Source organism: Haliotis rufescens, unplaced genomic scaffold, assembly GCF_023055435.1.
Source record: "Haliotis rufescens isolate VD_foot unplaced genomic scaffold, xgHalRufe1.0.p SCAF_3, whole genome shotgun sequence".
Lineage (NCBI taxonomy): Eukaryota > Metazoa > Mollusca > Gastropoda > Lepetellida > Haliotidae > Haliotis > Haliotis rufescens.
Window position 1 is genome coordinate 37,796,455 of NW_025964001.1, and position 22,628 is coordinate 37,819,082.

A 22,628-nucleotide genomic window follows, 5' to 3' on the forward strand; every position below is an offset into this window, starting at 1 on the left:
AGAACTAAACGATCGACCTTAGTTTTCTCAGAGGTGTACTTCGAGATACCATCGTGACAAAAACAGTTCCCATACATCTGTTAAATTCAGGATGTGTGTCAAAAGTGCATGAATTGGCAGCCATTCGGTTAAAAATATCATTATTTACATACGAATAATGAATTCAAAATACAAAACATTACCAATGAACAACTCGCAAAAAAGACGTCATATGTAAAGAAAAAACAATGTGTACTAAAGAACGTCAGTGCACAAAAAGGACACTGAAGCGCTAAAGGACAACGTTGACAAAAAAGAACGCCAGTTGGCGCTGCAATTTGTACCGCATTCCAAGTTTAATCGGAGAATAAAACATAAAGTGGTTTACTCTCCCTGCAGTGTTTTATTGTACGATAAACTACGACCACGAGTCGTTTATTTCTTACATGAGGTGTCAACATTATGCACTGCCTGTTTAAGTATGATGATAAAATGTACAAGCTTTAAAAATATTTACCCGTATTTAAATAATGAAGACGGCCTCTATAGAATCCGACCTCGGCAATATCGGACATGTCCATTTTATGCACAGGTGGGTATTTCCCGCATATTCCCATAATCCTCACGTCTATTTTCTGTACATTTTCTCCCAATACCGATTGTAATATCTCTCACCCTTTGGGATGCGATCGTTTGGCCATCGCCTTTATCTGCGTTGCCCAGCTACATCTATGGAGAACAATTCACTATTTTCGAATCTCGAGAAATGACGTCATGATAGAACAATGTTTCATCGTAAAATAAACAACGCTCCTTTCTTCATTGTTCTTTGCGATTTATCGCGTAGCTGTCTTATGTATATATAAGATAGCTACGCGATAAATCACATCTATGGGGAACAACTCACTAGACCCCCCCCCCCCCTAAAAAATTACATCGTCCAATATACGACGTCATCAAGTTGCGAGGGCATATATACATATATAAGATAGCTACGCGATAAATCGCAAAGGACAATGAAGAACGAAGCGTGGTTTATTTCAAGATAAAACCTTGTTCTATCATGACGTCATTTCTGGAGATAAGAACATGCGCTCGCAACTTGATGATACATTATTCTTTCTTTAAAATTATCACGTCTTTTGTTTGCGAGTTGTTTATTGGTATTGTTTTGTATTTTGAATTCATTATTCGTATGCAAATAATTACTTTTTTTGTAACATTCGTTTTTTATTCGTAACATTTGACTATCATTGCGTACTTTTGTCCTTCATATCAACTTTGTAATTTTTTACCGAATGGTCGCCCATAGTGTCTGCATAGTGCATACCCTCTTCACACCACCATAGCCTTTACACGATGCATTTAACGTCGGTTGATCGTAAAAAGGATCAGCAGTTCAAGTGTATCGTCAGAATTGTTTTTACAAAGGCGTCCAACTCAAGTATAGAATGATTTAGCAAGACTAGATCGCCTCAGCTCTACGACATTAAGGGTTGTTCTGGCCTACATTTGGAATTTCTTCTTTTTATGGTGTAGATATATATTTTTGAATAAGGTAACTTTATTTCTGGTACTAAATGTCAGTCTAAAACGCGACCATATCCATGCGGCATCCGCTGTGACACCTTCCCCCTCCCCACAAGTCGGCGTGGGGGCCTCGATCTACTCTGACCCAGAATCCTCAAGAGCATCGAGGAGAAAGTGTGTCTTTATAAAACATGACATGCGATATACCATCTGTCAAAATACATTTATTGACTTAATGTAGTTTTCAATGCATAATCCGTGGTGTATGAAATATTTTAATGCCACACAAAACCAGAGACCACATTGACCTCTTAAATGTACAAAGGCGAGAGAACAAACACACATACACATATCACGTTCGTGGATAGACTGCTTTGTATAACATCACGAAATAGTTAGCTGCACCGTCCCTGCAATAAAGTTTTAAAGCGACAATCAAAATTAATATCCTAGACGTTGCAACATGGCGGTGAACGCGAGCTTCACTTACAAAACCTTCTAACAATATGGCGGCGCCTACTCAATACGCTCTGATCGGTAATAAAGATCTATATTGAAAAAAACAACAACCGGGCCTTACCCTTCGAAGTGCATCAAATCACTTGAGCACCTGATTAAAAACATGAAAAGATTTGCACAAAATCAAAGCCCAGTTTGCGGTACTCATGCTTTGCAAATCCTGCAGTCAACCGAAATCTGCACGTTGAACTCTGCATAAACTCTGCATAAACTCGTTAGTCCAGCCAAAAATGTAACTCCGGAGTTCCAGCCTAGTTCGGCAAGTGTGGAAACTAGGCTTTCATAGTCAGATAACTCCCTTGCATCGGGAATATGCTCTTTTCCCAAACCCATCTTATTTCTTTCGCTCTTAAATTGATTGGGAAGGCTATTCTTCAACTTGGGCTACCCTTAACTGATTATTGAAAAATCCAAACAGCAGCACCTGCACTATCAGAAAATATTTACGAGGATTGATGCATGTATCGACATCTCATAAATCATACAAGCCACATCTGTTACTGTGATCTATCTTAAAAACAATCCGGGAGCAGAAATAGGATCGTCAGTTTTCATGACTAGTAACGGTTGCGACAGGATTGGGCTGGGTTTAATCAGAATGTGCCAATAAGTTTACAAACCCCAACTCCTCCCCCTCCCAAAATAAAATATAATTATAAAAATAAATAACAAATAACAAATATTCAAATAAATAAAAATATCAACAAACCAAAAACATTCACTAAAATATATACATCTTATTCAACCTAATGAATAACCAAGGACATATATCGCCTGCGTCTTAGTAATGTATAGTGTTTTTAACTTTAAGATTTCAAACGTAATGTTATAATTGTGTATTACGGGAGCCTTTTAGGGCTATTTGTTTTTTAATATATTTTTTCTTGAAATATCAAGATGTTATGATACATACTAAGTTGAAATTGCAAGATAATAAGTTGAGATTTTAAGATTATCTCTTGAAATATCTTGAAATGAATTGTCCTTAGTATATTGAAATTTCAAGAATAAAATATAAAAAAACCAAATGACCCTAAAAGGCTTCCGTAGTGTGTACATGCTCATACATGCATATTCCCCCACAGCTAACATTAACCTCTCTCTCACTTTTAACCGACATCTGCAGCCACACTAGGATTTGGATATGGTATGGGTTACCGCACTCAGCAACATTCAAGCTATATGACATCGGTCTTTAAAAAATCGAGTCTGAACCAGACAATCCTGTGATAGACATCATAAGCATCGATCCATGCAATTGGGATACGATGACATGCATTATGAACCAAGTCAGCGTGGCTGACCACCCGATCCCGTTAGTCGCCTCTCACGACAAGCATAGTCGCCTTTGGGGCAATCATGGGTTGCTAAAGACCTATTCTTAGCTATGTGAAATTCTCCTTTGCTCTTCTCAGACCTGTTATTGTGGCAAATGCCAACTTTGAGGAAAAGATATAAATTTCACACTGCACAAACGTATTGATATAGTGAGGCGGTGCCGGAGTAAAGGTTCGAGATATCGGTACATTCGGGATAACGGATGTCGAAGTAACGTGGTCCGACTGTATGATAAACACAGTATATTTCTACTCGACCCACACTGGCGGTACAAGGCTATACTAGAATACTGCAAACATCGGGCACCTCAAACACATGTGAAAGACTAGAAACCGAGTAATACTGACGGGTATATATGATTAGGTATGTTCACACTTTGTATACAATATGCATCCCTTATAACGGGTTCACTTCCAGCACATGCAAATCTCCACGTGCTTTCTTATAAGTGAATGAGTGGCGCAGAATCACCCACTTGTACCCGAGCGTGTATGTGCGTGTGCGTGTGCGTGTGCGTGTGCGTTTGTATGTGCGTGTGCGTGTGCGTTTGTATGTGCTTGTGCGTGTGCGTGCATATACCTCTGTTATGCTATCGAATGCAGTGATTGTGTTACCATTTAACTTTTTCTGTATGAGATCAGATTGTCCATAAAAACTGTATGAATAAATCTAATTATCCGTACTTCGAGACAAACGGAGTTCCAATATAACACACACATGTTTATATAACAATGATGCCGGGACTTTACCCTACATCGTCTTAAACGATTAGTCAATGGACTTCGAATTCACAAGGTGTTTCGTTCATGGATATATAAAATTTAGGAATACAATACTCTTATATCCCTTCTTTGCTGAAACTGAGGCTCGAAAACAAAGGAAAGATAAAGACAAACCGTATTCACGAATATGAAATAACTGAACGAACAAACGTGGACAATGATAATACAAGTCTGAAGAGAACAAATGGAATGCCATTGGGGCCAAAACATGTGTAAGTCCGGGAGTCATGCACTCAGGAAAGTTTGATGTTTCGAACTGGCCTAATGCACACGAGGGCAACAATGGTAAGCAAGTGATTAACTTTGAACAGATTAACAATAAAAAATGTATGGAATACTGTTTGGACACATAACAACAATGTATGGAATCCTGTTTGTACACATATAAACAATGTATGGAATCCTGTTTGTACACATATAAACAATGTATGGAAACCTGTTTCAATAAATGATAAACGATGCATGGGATTCTGTAAAGAGAACGACAATTGATGTATGGAGTACTGTTTGGACACAATCACGCCTGGAAAGCGCTGGTAAAGAACAGTCCGTACTGCCGGCCCATTTTACTGATGGTGGGTTTCATCGGGTGCTGGAAGGTCTTGTCGTATGTTCCAGGACCGGGGATTTTCTATGGAGAAAATATAGAAGAATAGTTTTAAAAGCGACGTAGTGAAGAAATATGACGAAACCTCAATATACCAAGGTCAACGTCAAACGCAATCAGTCTGATAGATATAAAATTTTGGTATGACACACAGCTTCGGATATGGTAAATGGGACGGAGACGGCCTCGCTTTGTATGAGACACTGACTCACCGTGTGAGAGATACTTTCTCACCATGTGCGAGGCACTTACCGTGTGGGAAGAGGAGAACCTGGGGGTCCTTGATCTGAAACTGGAGGAGACGCTGGGGAGGGGGTTCTTGGACATCGCCTCGTACATGCCCGGCCCTGGTCCCTCTCTCTGCAAAACACAAGCAAGACAATAATTTAACCAGTCTTCACTATAGGTGCCATATTTTCGGAATGTTATTTTTCTCCATGTTGCTTCAACAATACATGTAATACAAAGAGTCAGTGTACCAATGACCCATCTAAAGACACATCCCGATATGTAGCCTTTAAGCATCTTCCCGAGGCAAGGGCGTCAACTGACTATGAAAGTTCAGTTTCCCTCCTTGCTGAACTAGGCTGGAATTCCGGAGTTACATTTTGGCTGGACTAACGAGTCTATGCACAGTCCAATCAACATCCGGTTCGTAAACAACAAGGAATTAAACGTGCATATTTCGATTGACTGGAGGATTTGCAAAGCATGTGTACCGTCAACTGAGCGTCAGCAGATATTTTCCAAATCTTTTCATGTTTTTAACCAAGGCGCTCAAATGATTTGGTGCACTTAGCGAGGTAAGACTTGTTTTATGACAATATAGATATTGAATATCGATCAGATCTTGACTGGGCGCCGCCATATGGTTTGAAGCAAATGCAAGTGATATGAGAGGTGATTATGAGGGACATAGAAGGGACATAACTCGCAATAGCCATTGGTGGCGCTACGATTGTGCCACGAAATTCCAGCTAGTTCGGCAAGGGTGGAAACTGGACTTTAGTTAAAGTTAGATAAAGTTAACACCCTTGCTTTGGGAAGATGGCCTTTAAGATGATAAAATATTGTGGTACATAATTACTTCCTTGAATATAAAACTACACTACATGTGGGGTCCTGAATACATTCAACAGCCATAGTGCTACCGCGCGACTTGAGAAGACCCCAAGATCACTGGTCTAGGGTCAGGTGTGTACCCTAGGGAACCATGAACAATAATAAGGGACAGGGGTCGGTGGAGTGTCCTAGTGGTTAAAGCGTTCGCTCGTCACGCCGAAGGCCCGGGTTCGATTCCCCACATGGGTACAATGTGTAAAGCCCATTTCTGGTGTCCCCGCCGTGATATTGCTGGAATATTGCTAAAAGCGGTGTAAAACCATACTCACTCATACTCAATAAGGGTCAGGTAAGCTAGATTGACGAGTGAATGAAACCGATTGAAAGAGAACTATGGCTTATCTGAGAAAGACAAAACGAGAGAAGGCGGTTTTACCTGGTCCAGAGTGAACTGCAAGGCATGCTTCTGTATGGCTTTGACTATGTGTGAGGGAGTTTAGATACTTCACTGTCAGTAGAGGTAGGTACATGTATATTGGAGTTTCGTCACACCGGGGGATATACTTACAGGTCGGAAGTAGGTGGTGGGAAACCGCCTGGACTGAGACTTGAACATGAAATGCCTGGCAAAAAGAACAAACATTTCTGTTTACTGACGTCAAATAACAAGTGATCATCGCAGTTGTAGCTTCCATTTTCTCACTATTCGATTCGTTTGAATCATTCACACGATTTGTGTTTAATGATTGCTGGGATAAATGGACAAAATATAGAGATGTTGTATCTGTCCCTTATTTGTTTGTTTGTTGTTAAACGCTGCACTCAGCAATATTTCAGCTATATGACGGCGGTCTGGAGTCTGGACCAGATAATCCAGTGATTAACATCATACGATGACATGAATCAACCAAGTCAGCGAGCCTGACCACCCGATCCCGCCTCTTACGACAAGCATAGTCGCCTTATACGACAAGCACAGTCGCCTTTTACGGCAAGCATAGTCGCCTTTTACGGCAAGAATAGACGCCTTTTACGGCAAGCATGGCTTTTGAAGACCTATTCTACCCCGGATCTTCACGGGCCGCTGCTTCCTTAATGCTGCTTCTACAGTGAGTGCAAGACGTCACAGTAGACAGATGATGAGTCGTACCTGGAGGGTGCTTTTTCGGCAGAGATGGTCATGTATTGCTCGGTGCCGTATGCCGTGGGGGAGACGTTCACATCCTGGGGAGAGAAAGGAGGGGGCGTTCACCACATGCATCTTTTGATTTAATAGCAGTTAACGAAAATGCGACTTTTCGAGGCATAAATACAATTACTTAAGTTGGTCAACAATTGTGGTAAGAAAACTCCGTCATACTTTGTCTTTTAAACCAAAGTTGAGGACATCAAAAGCATCCCGTCCCGCAGCCTTGAAGTTGTAAGTAGCTGGCTTTTTTTCTGCCCTGTAAACAGTAACAATGGATACGAATTATTTTTAAAATTATTTTATTAAAAAAATAAGTTTAATTTCAAGGTGTTTGTTAAATGAAAAACCTCTTTCTCCTATACCACGTGAATCAGTCAATATAAAATGAAAATAAACACATGAAAATTGGATTTAACCAAATCATTACAAACGGCATCAAAACGTTACTGGGCTGAAAATAGTCGCCGAAACACTGCAGACTTAGTCCAAAACACAAGTATGATATCCGTATCAAATACATCACAACCGAATAACCATTTCTTATTTGTTTTATGTTTAGACACCATTAAACGTGTTTATACATTCTTTCGCCAGGTAGTTTAGAAACAAAAAGGGACTCACCACAACAGTTTAAGAGACTCACCCATGGATAAAATCGGGGAACTCGTACGCCCCAGGTAAGAGGGTCGCACCCTTCCCATGAGGGTGCGGGTCGACCTTCCGGCCATCAGACTTGAACCTGTATGTGTTCGGGCGCTGCTTTAGGTCGTCTACGAAGGATGAGGACTGATAGCTCCCTGGTTTCGGCGTCTCCTGGAGGATTAGACAGAGGCTGTTCATACAACTGTGAGGGGACATTTGGGTCCACTCCACTTACCCAGTTATCTACATACCACCTCGAAAAACACTGGGGTACAGGACCGCCTCCGTGTCTAGTGGTAGAGCGTCCGCCCGAGGAGCGGTAGGCCCGGGGTTCGATGCCCGGCCGCGTCATACCAAAAGATGGTAAAAAATGGCACTTGTTGTTACCCTGCCTGGCGCTCGGCATTAAGGGGCTAAAACAAGGACTGGTCGGCTCGGAGTCGGTATACTGTGTCTGAGTGTGGTATCCATGTGAACCGGCGGCATGGTATCTCAGTGGGCTTGCACTATAAATTCGGCATGAGCACACACGCACACACGCACACGCACACACACACGCACACACACACATCGCTAAAGTGCAATAATCTTGGACGCGACGTTAATTCACTTTACCTCCCCTTCGGGCACTGATGTTGCCCCGACCCCCCCCCCCCCCCCCCGATCTTAAGGAACCTCATAACATAACATAACTGTTATTTCATGACAGATTAACTATAGTCCTTTGAAAAAGTCGGGTGTTCTTTAACTTCTTTTGAGTAGTATAATTCTTTACGACGGCCAATTTTGGCCGTCGGTCTATTAATGGTTAATGGAAATTAGGAGTATTATTGATTTCGAGCAACTCATACACAAGGGTCGCGGCTGCCGCCAGATTGTAATGTGATAGTCACGCGAACTTGTGAAACTAGTTTATCCGGCTGTAGTGTGGATTCCTCCTAATAATGTCCGAGAAGATCTATGGTGGTCAGGGATCAGTGCTGGCATTGATCATCAGCGTTTTGTGTCATTTGAAGAAAATTGCAAGTTACATTAATTCAGAACTAAACAGAGGAATCTAGAGACACGAGGAATACTCGAAAACTTCAAGCTGCATGCAGCTCTTAAACAGGGACTATAATTTCAACGTTCTTGTGTACATTTACAGTCTAGATCTAGACGTTGTTTTATGTGTGCAATGTGTGAAACTACGTTACTGTTTATTGTCCGTTAGCAGTGAAACAAATAAGTTTTTAGTGCGTGAATGCGTTGTGTTCAACGTCGCTTTTAATAGTATTCCAGATATATCGCGGTATGTCAGCTTAATGTGATCGGAAAGCCCGAAGTGATGCAGGTCTCAGACGTGTACCACTTCGGTGAAACCCACGAGCACGGTTATGGTGCTGACAAACCTAGAAACATAATCGGGGCGAACCGAGATTGAATCAACAAGCATAGGTGTCTGGCGTCCCCAAGGGACGCAACTCTTCACAGCGAATTGCGGCGCCTAAGGGGACTCGGCCACCCGTGCCCCAAGTGAGTTTTGATTGAATTGTATCCAATTTTACCAAACTTCCAATCCACCCGACTCCAGCACTACTATGAAGAACCCACTTAACCAAATGTTTGTTTGTTGTTTAACGCCGCACTCAGCAATATTCCAGCTTTCTGATGGCGGTCTGTAAAATAATCGAGTCTGGACCAGACAATCCAGTGATTGACATCATGAGTATCGATCCACGCAATTGGGATCGATAACATGTATCAACCAAGTCAGGGAGCCTGACCACCCGATCCCGTTAGTCGCCTTTTACGACAAGCATAGTCGCCTTTTACGGCAAGTATGGGTTGCTGAAGACCTATTCTAACCCGGAATCTTCACGGGTCACTTAACCAAATGATCACATAAGGAATGTTAAACCGTTTGACAAGTGAGGTGAGGTGAGGTGAGGTGAGGTGAGGTGAGGTGAAATTGGGTTTAACGTCGCGTCCAAGATTATTGCACTTATATAGCGACGTGCATGCACGTGTGTGTGTGTGTGTGTGTGGCTGCTTGTACCAGTCCGGACTGATGCCGATTTATAGTGCTAGCCCACTGAGATACCATGCCGCAGTTTAACATGAATACCCCACTCAGACACAGTATACTGACTCCGAGCCGACCAGTCCTTGTTTTAGCCCCTTAATGCCGAGCGCCAGACAGGGTAACAACACGTACCATCTTTTAACGTCTTTTGGTATGACGCGGCCGGGGATCGAACCCCGTACTTTCCGCTCTCCGGGCGGACGCTCTACCACTAGACCACGGAGGCGGTCCGTTTGACAAGTAACACAATTAAAAACTTAACATTGTCCAGAAGACGAACATTAGTTTTAGGCATTACTAGATTCATATTACTGCACGTGTACTCACCCGGATGTAGCACCTCCACCAGCTTTCCCGGCCGGAAACCGGACCTTCATAGTGTTCACTCAGGGTCTTCCGGTTCTATGCAGCACAAGAAATAATGTATAGATTATCAATATACGATCAGTATGTCAAACTCGGATATCTCCATGGAATACATCTCGTAGTAAGTCAACTATATCTCACATAGCAAAATTAATTAACTGGAAGAAACTTGTTATTTCGAAACGTCTGCCTGTTGGGCCTTTGATTTAAGGTGAAGGTCGTTTCATATCCCTATGGTCAAATGAGTGAGTGAGTTTGATTTTACGCCGCTTTTAGCAATATTCCAGCAATATCACGGCGGGGGACACCAGAAATGGGCTTCACACATTGTACCCATGTCGGGAATCGAACCCGGGTCTTCGGCGTGACGAGCGAACGCTTTAACCACTAGTCTACCCGACCGCCCCCCTATGGTCAAAAATAACTCCATACGAAGCAAGTGTGTAATTTTTTTATGCGCTCTGCGGCATTGTTGTGTAATGCAGGCAGCACTGAAGACGTAGTACCGTCAGTACTGATTGCGTAATACAAACACCCTTACACATACTGCATTGTTGACGTAATACAGACAGCATAGTTAATGTCATGCGAACAGTATTGTTGACGTTATACAAAAATATATTATTGACGTAAAACAGACAGTAATGTTGACGTAAAACAGACAGTATTGTTGACGTAATACAGACAACATTGTTGACGTAAAAAAGACAGAATTGTTGACGTAATACAGACAGAATTGTTGACGTAATACAGACAACATTGTTGACGTAAAAAAGACAGAATTGTTGACGTAATACAGACAGAATTGTTGACGTAATACAGACAACATTGTTGACGTAATACAGACAGAATTGTTGACGTAATACAGACAGAATTGTTGATGTAATACAGACAGAATTGTTGACGTAATACAGACAGAAATGGTGATGTAATACAGACAGAATTGTTGACGTAATACAGACAGAATTGTTGACGTAATACAGACAGAATTGTTGATGTAATACAGACAACATTGTTGACGTAAAAAAGACAGAATTGTTGACGTAATACAGACAGAATTGTTGACGTAATACAGACAGAATTGTTGACGTAATACAGACAGAATTGTTGACGTAATACAGACAACATTGTTGACGTAAAAAAGACAGAAATGTTGACGTAATACAGACAGAATTGTTGACGTAATACAGACAGAATTGTTGACGTAATACAGACAGAATTGTTGACGTAATACAGACAGAATTGGTGATGTAATACAGACAGAATTGTTGACGTAATACAGACAGAATTGTTTATGTAATACAGACAGAATTGTTGACGTAATACAGACAGAATTGTTGACGGAATACAGACAGAAATGGTGATGTAATACAGACAGAATTGTTGACGTAATACAGACAGAATTGTTGACGTAATACAGACAGAATTGTTGACGTAATACAGACAGCTTTATTGACGTAAAACGGACAAAATTGTTGACGTATAAGAGACAGTATTGTTAAGCGTCTTGGGTGTCTATAGTGTGATTATTGGTGTACACCCGAGCGGCTGTTTCATGTTGGAAGATAATCTGTAACTATTAGTATTTAATACACGAACACTCAGCATAAACATGACATGCCATTTAGTGCTAAATTAAAATCCTCGTGAAGATCCGTGTTAGAATCGGTCTTCAGCAAACCTATGTCTGTCGTAAGAGAAGACTTGCGGGATCGGGTGGTCAGTTTCGCTGACTTGGTTGATGCATGTCATTGTATCCCTACTGCATCACTGTATTGTCTGGTCCAGACTCGATTATTTACAGCACACCGTCATAAAGCTGGAATATTGCTGAGTGCGGCGTTAAACAACAAACATACAAACAAACAAACCGAAAAGCCAAGGACAAATTACAGCGCTGATTAGTGACTGGTAAGTAATCTATGATATTAAATAGTATTAAAGGTTTAAAAGGTTTAATTGTTATACGTATATATAGTCATAGCTTCCAAATTATCAATCATATACTTATTTCAGGTATATGCAAATGCGATGTATTTATACAAATAACCTAATTTGACGCCAGAGTTGTGTGTGGGAACAAGCTCCACACAGTGTTACGAATGTGTCACGCGCTGCAATGAAATACGTGCAGATAACTATTTCGATGAATCGATGTTCGCGACCTGCGCGGGACTGTCATTTTGTCTACCCCAATCATTTGCTGTTGAGAAAGGACATATATGGGGTTTTTCGGTGTACAAAGCAATCTTAATATCCTGCTTATCTAATCTTCGACCTTAAAGCAGTTACCAAATGGTAGCCATTTTTTCCTCACAATCAATGTGTTTCCACGGAACAAGAAACATAATACAAACGGTGATTGATTATTTATTGACCAAGAGACGATTGCCTATCACAAGATTTCTTTTCTTCCGTGTTCAAGACTAATAAAGCAACTACTGACTCGTTTGAAATACGTCTGGCTTTAGTAAAGGTTCAACCAAATATTTCATGTGCATGATACAACACATAGATATTATTTTCTCAGTCCTACCTAATCAACACCCGAAACAAAGCAGCTGGTTATTGTTATTGATCTGGGTGTTTGGTTCTGCCCGGAGACCTACAAGGGTGACGTCAACACAGTGGGTCGATGTAACAAGTAAACCGTTGCTAGAGTGGGTGATTTTGCGTCATTTTCAGCATTGCACAGCAACGGTATAACGGGACCCCATGAATACATGACACTTTTTATGGCGAGCAACTTCTTTTAATCTTTGTCACGACGTTTCAGTACTTCTTTCTCCTTCATCGTGTGAATTCACCTGATGAAGGAGCAAGAAGTTGCTCTGACTTCTAATTTTAGTTCGTTATAACCGTAGTTCGTTATAAGCATATATACAGCATAACTACAGCAAATAGTCGGGACCAAAAAGTAAGTTCGTTATATCCGTCAGTTCGTTATAAGCGTGTTCGTTATAACCGTAGTTTACTGTAATACGCTTTCATAATTTTGCCTAATTAAGAAAACAACAACAGGAATCAGAGACAGCTGGAAATGAACAAACAACAAAATACGCTTTGAATAACAAGAGGTTCATACATTACTTTTGTAATTTCTACGTTGCCAGCCACAACATGACATATATGAAAACAAATAAGTTTAAAGAGCGAGGTAGTCACTTAGTAACGGAACATTCAAGATTGACAAGGGTAGGACCAGCACCGTCGCAGAGACACCCTGTACTAGACTAACATCTAGTCTCTGAAATGATCATATCGTACAGAAAAATACACTTGTTCAGTTATCTTAATAAAAGTATAATAAAAAGGAGCCCAGTGACTCTCTTCATTTTCAGATACTGCAGTGATCTAGACTTGCCAAACATTATAGACTTGCATGGGCTGTATTTGATATATATTTGTATCAGGGTCTGTAAGACAGACTAACCCTGCACCTGTACTAGGGTAGACGAACATTTAGTCCCGGAAGTAAAGTTATCTTATTAAATAATATATTTAAAAATATATCTACAAAATAAAAAAATACAATCCACATGGAGACCAGAACAATGCTTAATCTAGACTTGCCAAATCATCCTATACTTAGTTGTATTCGGTTTTTTAATTTATACTCTAAGGTATGGGAGACAGACTTGTATTAGATCGGTAAGTCAAGTTGTTATGGAACGGTCACGGTATAGCAGTTCATACTAGATCTGAATACACGTTTCTCACGACGCTCTATAGATGTATATTATCAGCTACACCACACGATAGCATATCACCTGGCATAATTTCAAAACAGTAGATCATGAGTTGACTCAAGTAGGCGAGTTTAACATGACACGTCATAAATACTCTGTATATAAAACGCACCGAATACCGCGGGCGTTACAGGTCAGATCTGGCCAACATTTTATTTCAAATACTTATGTGATCGAAAATTAACGGTTGACTGGGATCCGATGTACCTACAATACCTCCAGTATAATACCCTGAACCATGGCAGGGTTTGGCTATCCGTTACCACGCTAGTTTGTCGTGGCTCTAATCTCGGGCTAACTCTATAATCCCCGCTTCATCGGTTTCAACGCCTCAGCCAAAACGTAACGCTGCGCCGTTCGGTAAAATCCGAGACATGTGTTAGCATAATGTGTATGGTTTCATGTGCAATATTAAATAACCCGGGCATATTTTTCTATACTTGTTGGAATATGCCTCTAGACGGGATAATATACTACTCAACGTTTGCTAAGGTACAAAATAGTCATCTTCAGTTAAAGGTGTAGTCATCAGCAAATATTGAAAAGTATATTTCGGGGTGTCTTCTCATTAACGTTCCTGTTCTCTCATCGCATAATATACTTTAATTTCTGATCATAAACATATATCAGCGTCTCAATATCGTGTCTTTGATCCATCAATAAAAGTTAGTTGATGAATATGTTTTGCATATTTTTAGGTCATTGTCATAACAGTACATTCATAAATATCCCAAAGAAAATGGCACTGGTTTAGAAAATATCAGTTTGATGCCTTCAGGAGGATTTCTTCTCATGTTATTTCCTAAATAGATCCTTCAAGTCTATATGATTATTGAATGGACACGTAGTTACGCTACATGACAAAAGTCATATTTTTACTTTTCACAAACGTATTTCTTATTAAATGTTTTTTTATAAAACCATTCCAACAATAACGGGTAAGATTTACGTCATTTTTACCTGTACCCAATAGAGTTGAACACAACGGACCAACTACTCTACAGGTAACCTAATCACATGGGCTGATGCCATAACGGTAACTAATTCTCATACTGTTATATAATGCATATACATAATACGGAATTAACGTATGCACGTCATATAACGGGTTTGTCGGGCCGTGCGGGATAAACAGTAATTACTTATATGCATTATTCAGAAGGGTCACGGTTGTGTCTTTGTACGGGGATGAGATACTGCTAAGTGAACACTTGCTGGCTGTTTCACGTGTTCTCTGTGCACTATGATACAAGCGTATGCATAATTCAATATACAAGCAAACCAGAAATATCAGCGCTACCAGCTAGGGTGGAATGACACAGGGTTTCATGCTTAGGCCAGACTTCTTTTTAACCTGGTGGGTTTTTTTATCCCGCCGACCAAGAATGTTTAAAACACATTTACTGGCGCTATCAATATAGATAAATTATTTAAAATACTGCAATTAAAACCTCTTGCAAATGTATCTTAAAAACTTAAACATTAATTATTTAAAAAATATATTTAAAAAATGGACCTGTAGTACACTAAATACTCTTTTAACTGAACACGTATAAACGACACTATACACTGTACAATATAGTGCACCCTTAACCCTCTACGAACGTCTAACTTGTCTAAGGATCCAAGTTATACATTTCATAGCATGTCTTTTTGGGTTTGTTGTTTTACGCCGCACTCAGCAATATTCCAGCTAAATGACGGCGGTCTGTAAATAACCGAGTCTGGACCAGACAATCCAGTGATTTACATCATGAACATCGATCCACGCAATTGGGATCGATGACATGCATCAACTAAGTCAGCGAGCCTGACCACGCGATCCCGTTAGTTGCCTTCATAGCATGCGTCACCCTTAGTGACAACCTGTATTATAGCTTCTTAACGTCTAGTTACGGCTTAACAAGTGATGTTTACTATCTTATTAAAACAAATAATTATTCCGGTATTGTTAGGATATGGAAAAATATCATTTATTGTCCCCGAAATTCACTTGCATATTTCTATTTACAACAGAGTAGATTTTTTTTTTATGATCCTGGAAATGTGTACGAAGATGTATTGTTATTTGTTTAATATATGTATATGGTGTGTATTAATGCGAGTTATTTCTGTAAATATGTGACGCTCTGTCAATCTACATGTGGCTGTAAACCTATTGATAATATGTCGCGTTTGTTCATGTCGGCGCATAATAACACTGACTATCACAATTATGGCCATTTGGCCCAGTATGGCATTGATACAGTGTTTACAGTGCCTATTCGGGGTAATAAACATCACGCACGGCGGTAGATATGGTCAGTATGAATATAAGACAGTAACAGCACTACTGTAAAGTATAGAATTGCTAATAAATGGTTATAACACTTAATGCTCTACCAGTGAGAAGTGTGTCGCTATAGAACCACGCGATAAAGCTGTGAAAAGCCAGCACTACGAAGTGGGGATGATTTATAGCAATGTTTGTGATTTGACAACATTTACACACTCTTGCTGTCCTCGCCAACTGTTGTTCGTTGGATTTATTTACCCTTCCACTGTTTGGGCATGATAAGTCATACAATTACTGAAGTAGACAGTTAGGGGCGGGGACAGCATATACTATAGATCGATTAATTTCAGTCTATTGAACTGGGACCCGTTCCACAAAGCGGGGCCGAGGGCTAAGTTGATTGTAGTTACGGTCGCTTTGTGGAACGGGTCCCTGAACGTTAGGGGTTGGGTTGACCCAAAAGCTTGCACAGTCGGACAATTTTTTAAGCCATGCCCACACTGAACTAGACAGTGAGGATGGGGCAGGATATACCTAATAGATTTATTTCAGTCAATTGAATTGAAGTTAGGGTTGGGGAGACACAGTAGCTGTCGCAATAGGGATCAGTGTTTTAAAATGCTCATGGGGACTAAGAAACGTGGACAAAACACAATTGGATCCCGTTATCGGTTTGGAGGGGGTGGGGTGGGGTGATTGAGGGGCTAGGGGTCTGGGTGATAGGCACAGTGGTGTATTATGCAGGGGTGACATTTACACTCTATTCTAGAGAGACTTAAATACACGTGTTAATATTAAAGACATTGCACATACATATATTGAAATGGATGTCATTACGACATAAAATCGATATCGTCATTACGACATGAAATCGATATCGTCATTACAACATAAAATCGATATCGTCATTACGACATAAAATCGATATCGTCATTACGACATAAATCGATATCGTCATTACGACATAAATCGATATCGTCATTACGACATAAAATCGATATCGTCATTACGACATAAATCGATATCGTCATTACGACATAAAATCGATATCGTGTACACTTACGGTAGATCATGCAGATTTTTAAAAATATAAAGATAAGCACGTATAAAGAACATTAAGTAAATATAGCAAGGAATATGACAGGCTACAGAGAGTCTATGATATATTCTGAGAGATGTGTAACGTTCTATAGGAGTTGCTATGGGAGTGTTATAATGTCTGTATAACAGAAGCAGCACATAGGCGAGGTGCATATATACTAGTATATATGTGTGTTCATGCCGCTGTAGACAGGTGTTACCTGGTCTGATTGCCCGTTTACCTGAACGTAAAGTAAACAAATGCAAAAAACGTATTGTTTTAAAATATTTATAAATTCAAAAGAACGAAATGCACATAAAACTTTTTCTTTTAAAATGGAAAGAAATTATAAAAAAAAAAATAATGATTGATATGAATATGCGATTAAGAAGATATATTTATGTAGATACAGTTACTACAAACTGAACATGGCATAACATTGTCTGAGTATACATGAATATGTTAATCAAAATTAAACACGTGCTAGGACGTTGTGGCTTGTAAAGTATATAGTTTGCTATCGATATGTACACATTTGATATCTTATGAGAACAAGATAAGCTTGGAGTTATTTCTGGTTCGTATCGTTATAAAACTTTCGATAGCAGTAAAAGCATACCTCCCATGGGTGTCGGTGCCCTCGGATATATACTTGGGAGTCCGAAACATGGCGGATCCTCACCCTGCGCTTCACGTCACCTTTGCCCCCCTCCCCCTGAGTCTGTCTCTCGGGTTCCTGTGGGGTGGCAGCCTTTACCGTAGCCATGTCTCTGTGGGACTCGTCAGCCGCCAGTTTACATCGTGGTTCAAGCTGAGCCTCGCCGCTTTAGCGTCCTTGGCGACGGGCGTCCGAACTGTGAAGTCACGTGACGGTCTGATTGTCGTGCAGGATTAGAACGTTACCCTCGGGATGATTACGTCATCGCATTGTTGGTTCGTGAGGTCGCGTGGGCCAGGAATATGATATTAATGAAAGATGTATCAACTAACAGTGGTTACGCTAATGAGCTCTAATCACGGTATATAGACACGGGGACGACTACGTGTGTGTTTACTATGTAGATTACAAGTGTTTGGGCTTGTCAGTAAACAACACAGGCGGTACGTTTACATGTGTTGTATCACGACTATATCATGTTGGCTATAGAATAATTCGAGATGTGCCCGATAGACACAATCCATTATATTTAGACGTGAAATAAATCTGCTAGCCTTGTTTCAAGTCTGGACTAAAGGAAAAAAAACATGTCATTCCTGTTATCGCACGTTTGTACTTAGTAAGTCTAGTTATATCATCTAAGGACGCCAGCCTTTTAAGGGAAGAAATGATGAAAATAAAATAAATGTCATTGAAATTTAACTATTAGTTAGGAGATAAACATACTGTATTTTCAATGTACAGATATTTTAATCTACTTGAAAAATTGACAGCGAAGAATTGAATTTGTCATATAACGCGCAGCAAGTCTGTGTATAAATCATTTCGCTTGGAAGGACTATTGTTCACATTGGACATTTTATATGGGGATTTATTTTAAACCACAGAAAACCTATTACTATTTCATTGGGGGTTTGAGGAGTTGGTGACGTTACTTTTTAATATTTCAAATTCTCTTGGTTAAAAAGGTTCGTGGTGTTTGATATTTGCTCCTTATGCTAACGGACATAGGTTAAGGAGCCCACGTATAGACTAGCTGTAGTCTTGATAGGAATTGTAGGAGGTTACTGTCAGTATTTTGTGAAATAGCCACAATATATATAATTATAGGCGTTTTGGGGGTAGGATACGGCGATTGTGAAGACAGTATACTGGTATTATTCTTTCACGACCTTTGAGAATGGTATCAAACGTGAAATTGCTTATAATTGTGTTTATATTTTTTTCTATTTCGCTGTTGTAAGCTTTAATAATGACTGCCCTTTACAAATATTAATGTTGTTTTATGAAAACAAATCTGCAAAGATGTAAACCACTTTGTACAAGTTTTAAAAAAAATATGCCAATTTTCACTTCGGGGGTACTGGCATGTTCTGCGTCATGATATCACATCATTATTAATAACGGGATAAAGACACATTGTCTAAATGGAAAATTAAATACTCGTTTTGGGCTTCAGCATTTCAGGATATATATTACACAGTAGTGGCACAGCCTCGATTATCCATTGGACCGTGTTTCCATTCTGTTATGATAAATATCCTGGACCAGATGAATCATTATCACTATACAAGGGAGATGGAATACACTGGATTATCGAGGGTGAATTTCATATACCATATATAGCCACGCTGCTGTACCACCATCAAGGTCGGACGTGTTCGTGGCGAGTCATACACGGAATACCAGCAAACATTTATGGAGCGCTTCAATCAATAAAATGTGTCCATACCACTTTTAGCGTAAGTTTGAGTGAGTGAACCGATTTTAACAGTTTTCCAATTATGTCGGGGCGCGGGTGGCCTAGTCGTCTAAGGCGCCGCGATTCGCTGTGCAGAGTTGCGTCCCTTGGGCACGCCAGATTGTGGGTTCGAATCCCGGTTCGCCCCGATTATGTTTCTAGGTTTGTCAGCACCATACCCGTGCTTGTGGGTTTCACCGAAGTGGTAAACATTTGAGACCTGCATCGCTTCGGGCTTTCCCCCCACATTAAGCTGACACGCCGCGATATAACTGGAATACTGTTAAAAGTGGTGTTAAACCCAACTCACTCACTCACTTATTCGCCATTTTTTGACAAAAGAAAATAATTCAAACCTTGCTCATTGACATCCTTCGTATTAAAAATTCATATTTGGTTTTCAATGACCAGCTATTGTAGTCATGATTGATTTACCCCGTAATAAATTTATTACCTGGACTTAAATTTATTAAGCGAATAATATTTTGCAACGTATACATGATAGATGAACAAATTATGGTGATGAATTAAGTTTCTTAGGCAATTTACATACCCACAAAAAGCTACATTCCATCAGTAAATACAATGTTATGTTAATATTTAATAGTCTAAATAAATTATTTATGTCGATTCTTCTATTATCAAGTGGTGCGGTCGGGTAGCCTGGTGGTTAAAGCGTTCGCTCGTCACGCCGAGGACCCGGGTTCGATTCCCGACATGGTTTCAATGTGTGAAGCCCATTTCTGGTGACCCCCGCCGTGATATTGCTGGAATATTGCTAAAAGCGGCGTAAAAAACATACTCACTCACTCACTCACTCTATTATCAAGTAGTTTCCTCAAGCGGGGAACATAAGAATTGTACCTAAAATATTAGCAGGGTACATTGACAATAATAGAATGGTTCTCGGACAGTCAGGATCCGACATTCACGAGTATGTTAAGATAAGAACAATTGGCACGGTTGAAACTTTTGAGGGTTTGTGCGGACGGTGAGGCACAACGCATGTACGTTTGTTTGTTTGCTGTTTAACGCCGCACTCAGCAATATTCCAGCTATATGACGGCGGTCTGTAAATAATCGATTCTGGACCAGACAATCCAGTGATTGATATCATGAGCATCGATACACACAATTGGTATACGATGACATGCATCAACCAAGTCAGCGAGCCTGACCACCCGATCCTGTTAGTCGCCTCTTACGGCAAGCATTGGTAGGTGAAGCCTTATTCTAACCCGGCTCTTCACGGGGTGTACGTGTTAAATATCTCACATTGCTAGATGGAGGTTTATGTGTAAAACAATCATGCCATGTCGTGGTGGCACGTGGTCCTGTGCATAGCGCACAGATCACTAATCAGGTGAAGTTAAGCAACGTCGGTCTCGGAGAGTAGGTGGATGGGTGACCACGTTCAGCAGCTTGACTCCTGAGAGTTTCTAGGGCTTCGGTCCTGCTGAAGCACATGTACCACATGTGGTGTCACCTTTGGCAAGTGACTTTGTTCGAAACGTGCCTCTGTTCACCCAGCAGTGAGTGAGTACCCGGTAGGATGAGATGGCAATGTGGCTGTTAACCTTCTAGCGCCTCACAGGCACCTTAGGTTGTATACTCCCCAGGGAGCTGAGAATGAAAATCGAGTGCTCACTGATCCATTGACTGGATAATAATGTAAGCGCCATGAGCACACGCGCTGGTGTGGAGTTTGGCGCCATACAAATAGACTCATTATTATGATTATTATTTATTATGTCGTAAAGATAGAACGGAACAGTGAGGATAATAATACAAGAGAGTGCGGAAAGAATTATTTTCACGAATACACGCTTTTAGGGTAATTCTTTAACATAAACAGTTTAACGCTGAGGAGGAGACATTCCGCAAACATAACCGACTGCAGTGCACTGGGTCGAAATGAAACAGGCGGTTGCACGTGCAGCTGAAGATGTGGTGGGTACAATATTTGATGCACGTGGTGAACGAATCATGTAACATTGCCGTGCACGTTGCTGCCAGATGTGTATTTGCGCAATTGGCCAGTGTACAAAATACCTTTAAACAATTGTGTATAATCCATATAGTGTATCGTCCGATTATGTTTCTAGGTTTGTCAGCACCATACCTTGCTCATCGGTTTTACCAAAGTGGTAAACGTCTGAGACCTGCATCACTCAGTGCTTTCTTTCCACATTAATCTGACACGCCGTGATATAACTGCAATACTGTTAACAGCGGCATTAAACTCACTCACTCAATAGCATGGGTGACGCCTTCTTTTGACATCCATCTGCGCATCTTCTACACGTCAATCGCCCAGTAGAAAAGGGAGATAACTTGTCTCGCCTTGTCGAGAAAGATCGTCGGTGAAATGGATACTATGCGAAAAAGATATCTGAATATCATAACGAGTCGTCTACACGATGGGACGTAAACATGTATTCTTTATTTAACGAAATACAACTGCAAAATTCAAACAAAAAGTGGAACAACCTGCATTTAAACATTACTATAACCGACCGACACAAACAACTTGACCCCCCCTCCCCCCCCCTCTAAAAAACCCACAAAAACCACAAAAACGAGAAAAGAATTTTTGTCCGTCACCGTAAGTGATGCTCCTTAAAAATAATTTACGATATTTATGTGTGTGTGTGTGTGAGTGTTGGGTTTAACGCCGCTTTTAACAGTATTCCAGTTATATCACGGCGTGCCAGCTTAATGTGGGAAGAAAGCCCGAAGTGATGCAGGTCTCAGACGTTTACCACTTCGGTGAAACCCACGAGCACGGGTATGGTGCTGTCAAACCTAGAAACATAATCGGGGCGAACCGGGATTCGGGACACAATCATAGGTTTCTGGCGTGCCCAAGGGACGCAACCCTGCACAGCGAATCGCGGCGCCTTAGGCGACTGGGCCACCCGTGCCCCCACGATATTTATGTAAAATCAAAGGAGCTTCAGACAGATACCGTTACCGCAGCTGAACAAATTGAGCTGCACACATTATTTTCATGTCAATCTTCTCACAGTATAGGTCTGTTCTCAA

The 22,628-nt window shown here is 40.6% G+C and overlaps 1 protein-coding gene across 2 annotated transcripts; it reads right to left on the reverse strand.

Moving 5' to 3' along the window:
* Window positions 1-1,717: 1,717 nt before the first annotated feature.
* LOC124118570 (protein STPG4-like) lies at window positions 1,718-18,076 on the reverse strand. Of its 2 annotated transcripts, XM_046480754.2 has the most exons (9): window positions 17,804-18,076; window positions 17,405-17,425; window positions 10,041-10,115; window positions 7,650-7,819; window positions 7,178-7,262; window positions 6,968-7,041; window positions 6,386-6,440; window positions 5,008-5,115; window positions 1,718-4,779 (listed from the first exon to the last, which is right to left on the reverse strand). In XM_046480754.2, exons 1-9 carry the CDS (start codon window positions 17,948-17,950, stop codon window positions 4,666-4,668), a joined length of 849 nt encoding a protein of 282 aa, XP_046336710.2. In that variant the 5' UTR covers window positions 17,951-18,076; the 3' UTR covers window positions 1,718-4,665. The 2 variants fall into 2 exon arrangements, with proteins under 2 accessions (XP_046336710.2, XP_046336719.2); XM_046480763.2 differs by lacking the exon at window positions 17,405-17,425 and having other exon boundaries at window positions 17,804-18,074.
* Between the last annotated feature and the right edge of the window lie 4,552 nt (window positions 18,077-22,628).

Coding starts and splice junctions, on each gene's coding strand:
- LOC124118570 (XM_046480754.2), bottom strand. CDS start 17,950: ATGGCTACGGTAAAGGCTGCCACCCCACAGGAACCCGAGAGACAGACT. Junction 17,426..17,803: donor GGCACCGACACCCATGGGAG/GTATGCTTTTAC, acceptor CTTTACGTTCAG/GTAAACGGGCAATCAGACCA. Junction 7,820..10,040: donor GGTGGAGGTGCTACATCCGG/GTGAGTACACGT, acceptor CTAATCCTCCAG/GAGACGCCGAAACCAGGGAG.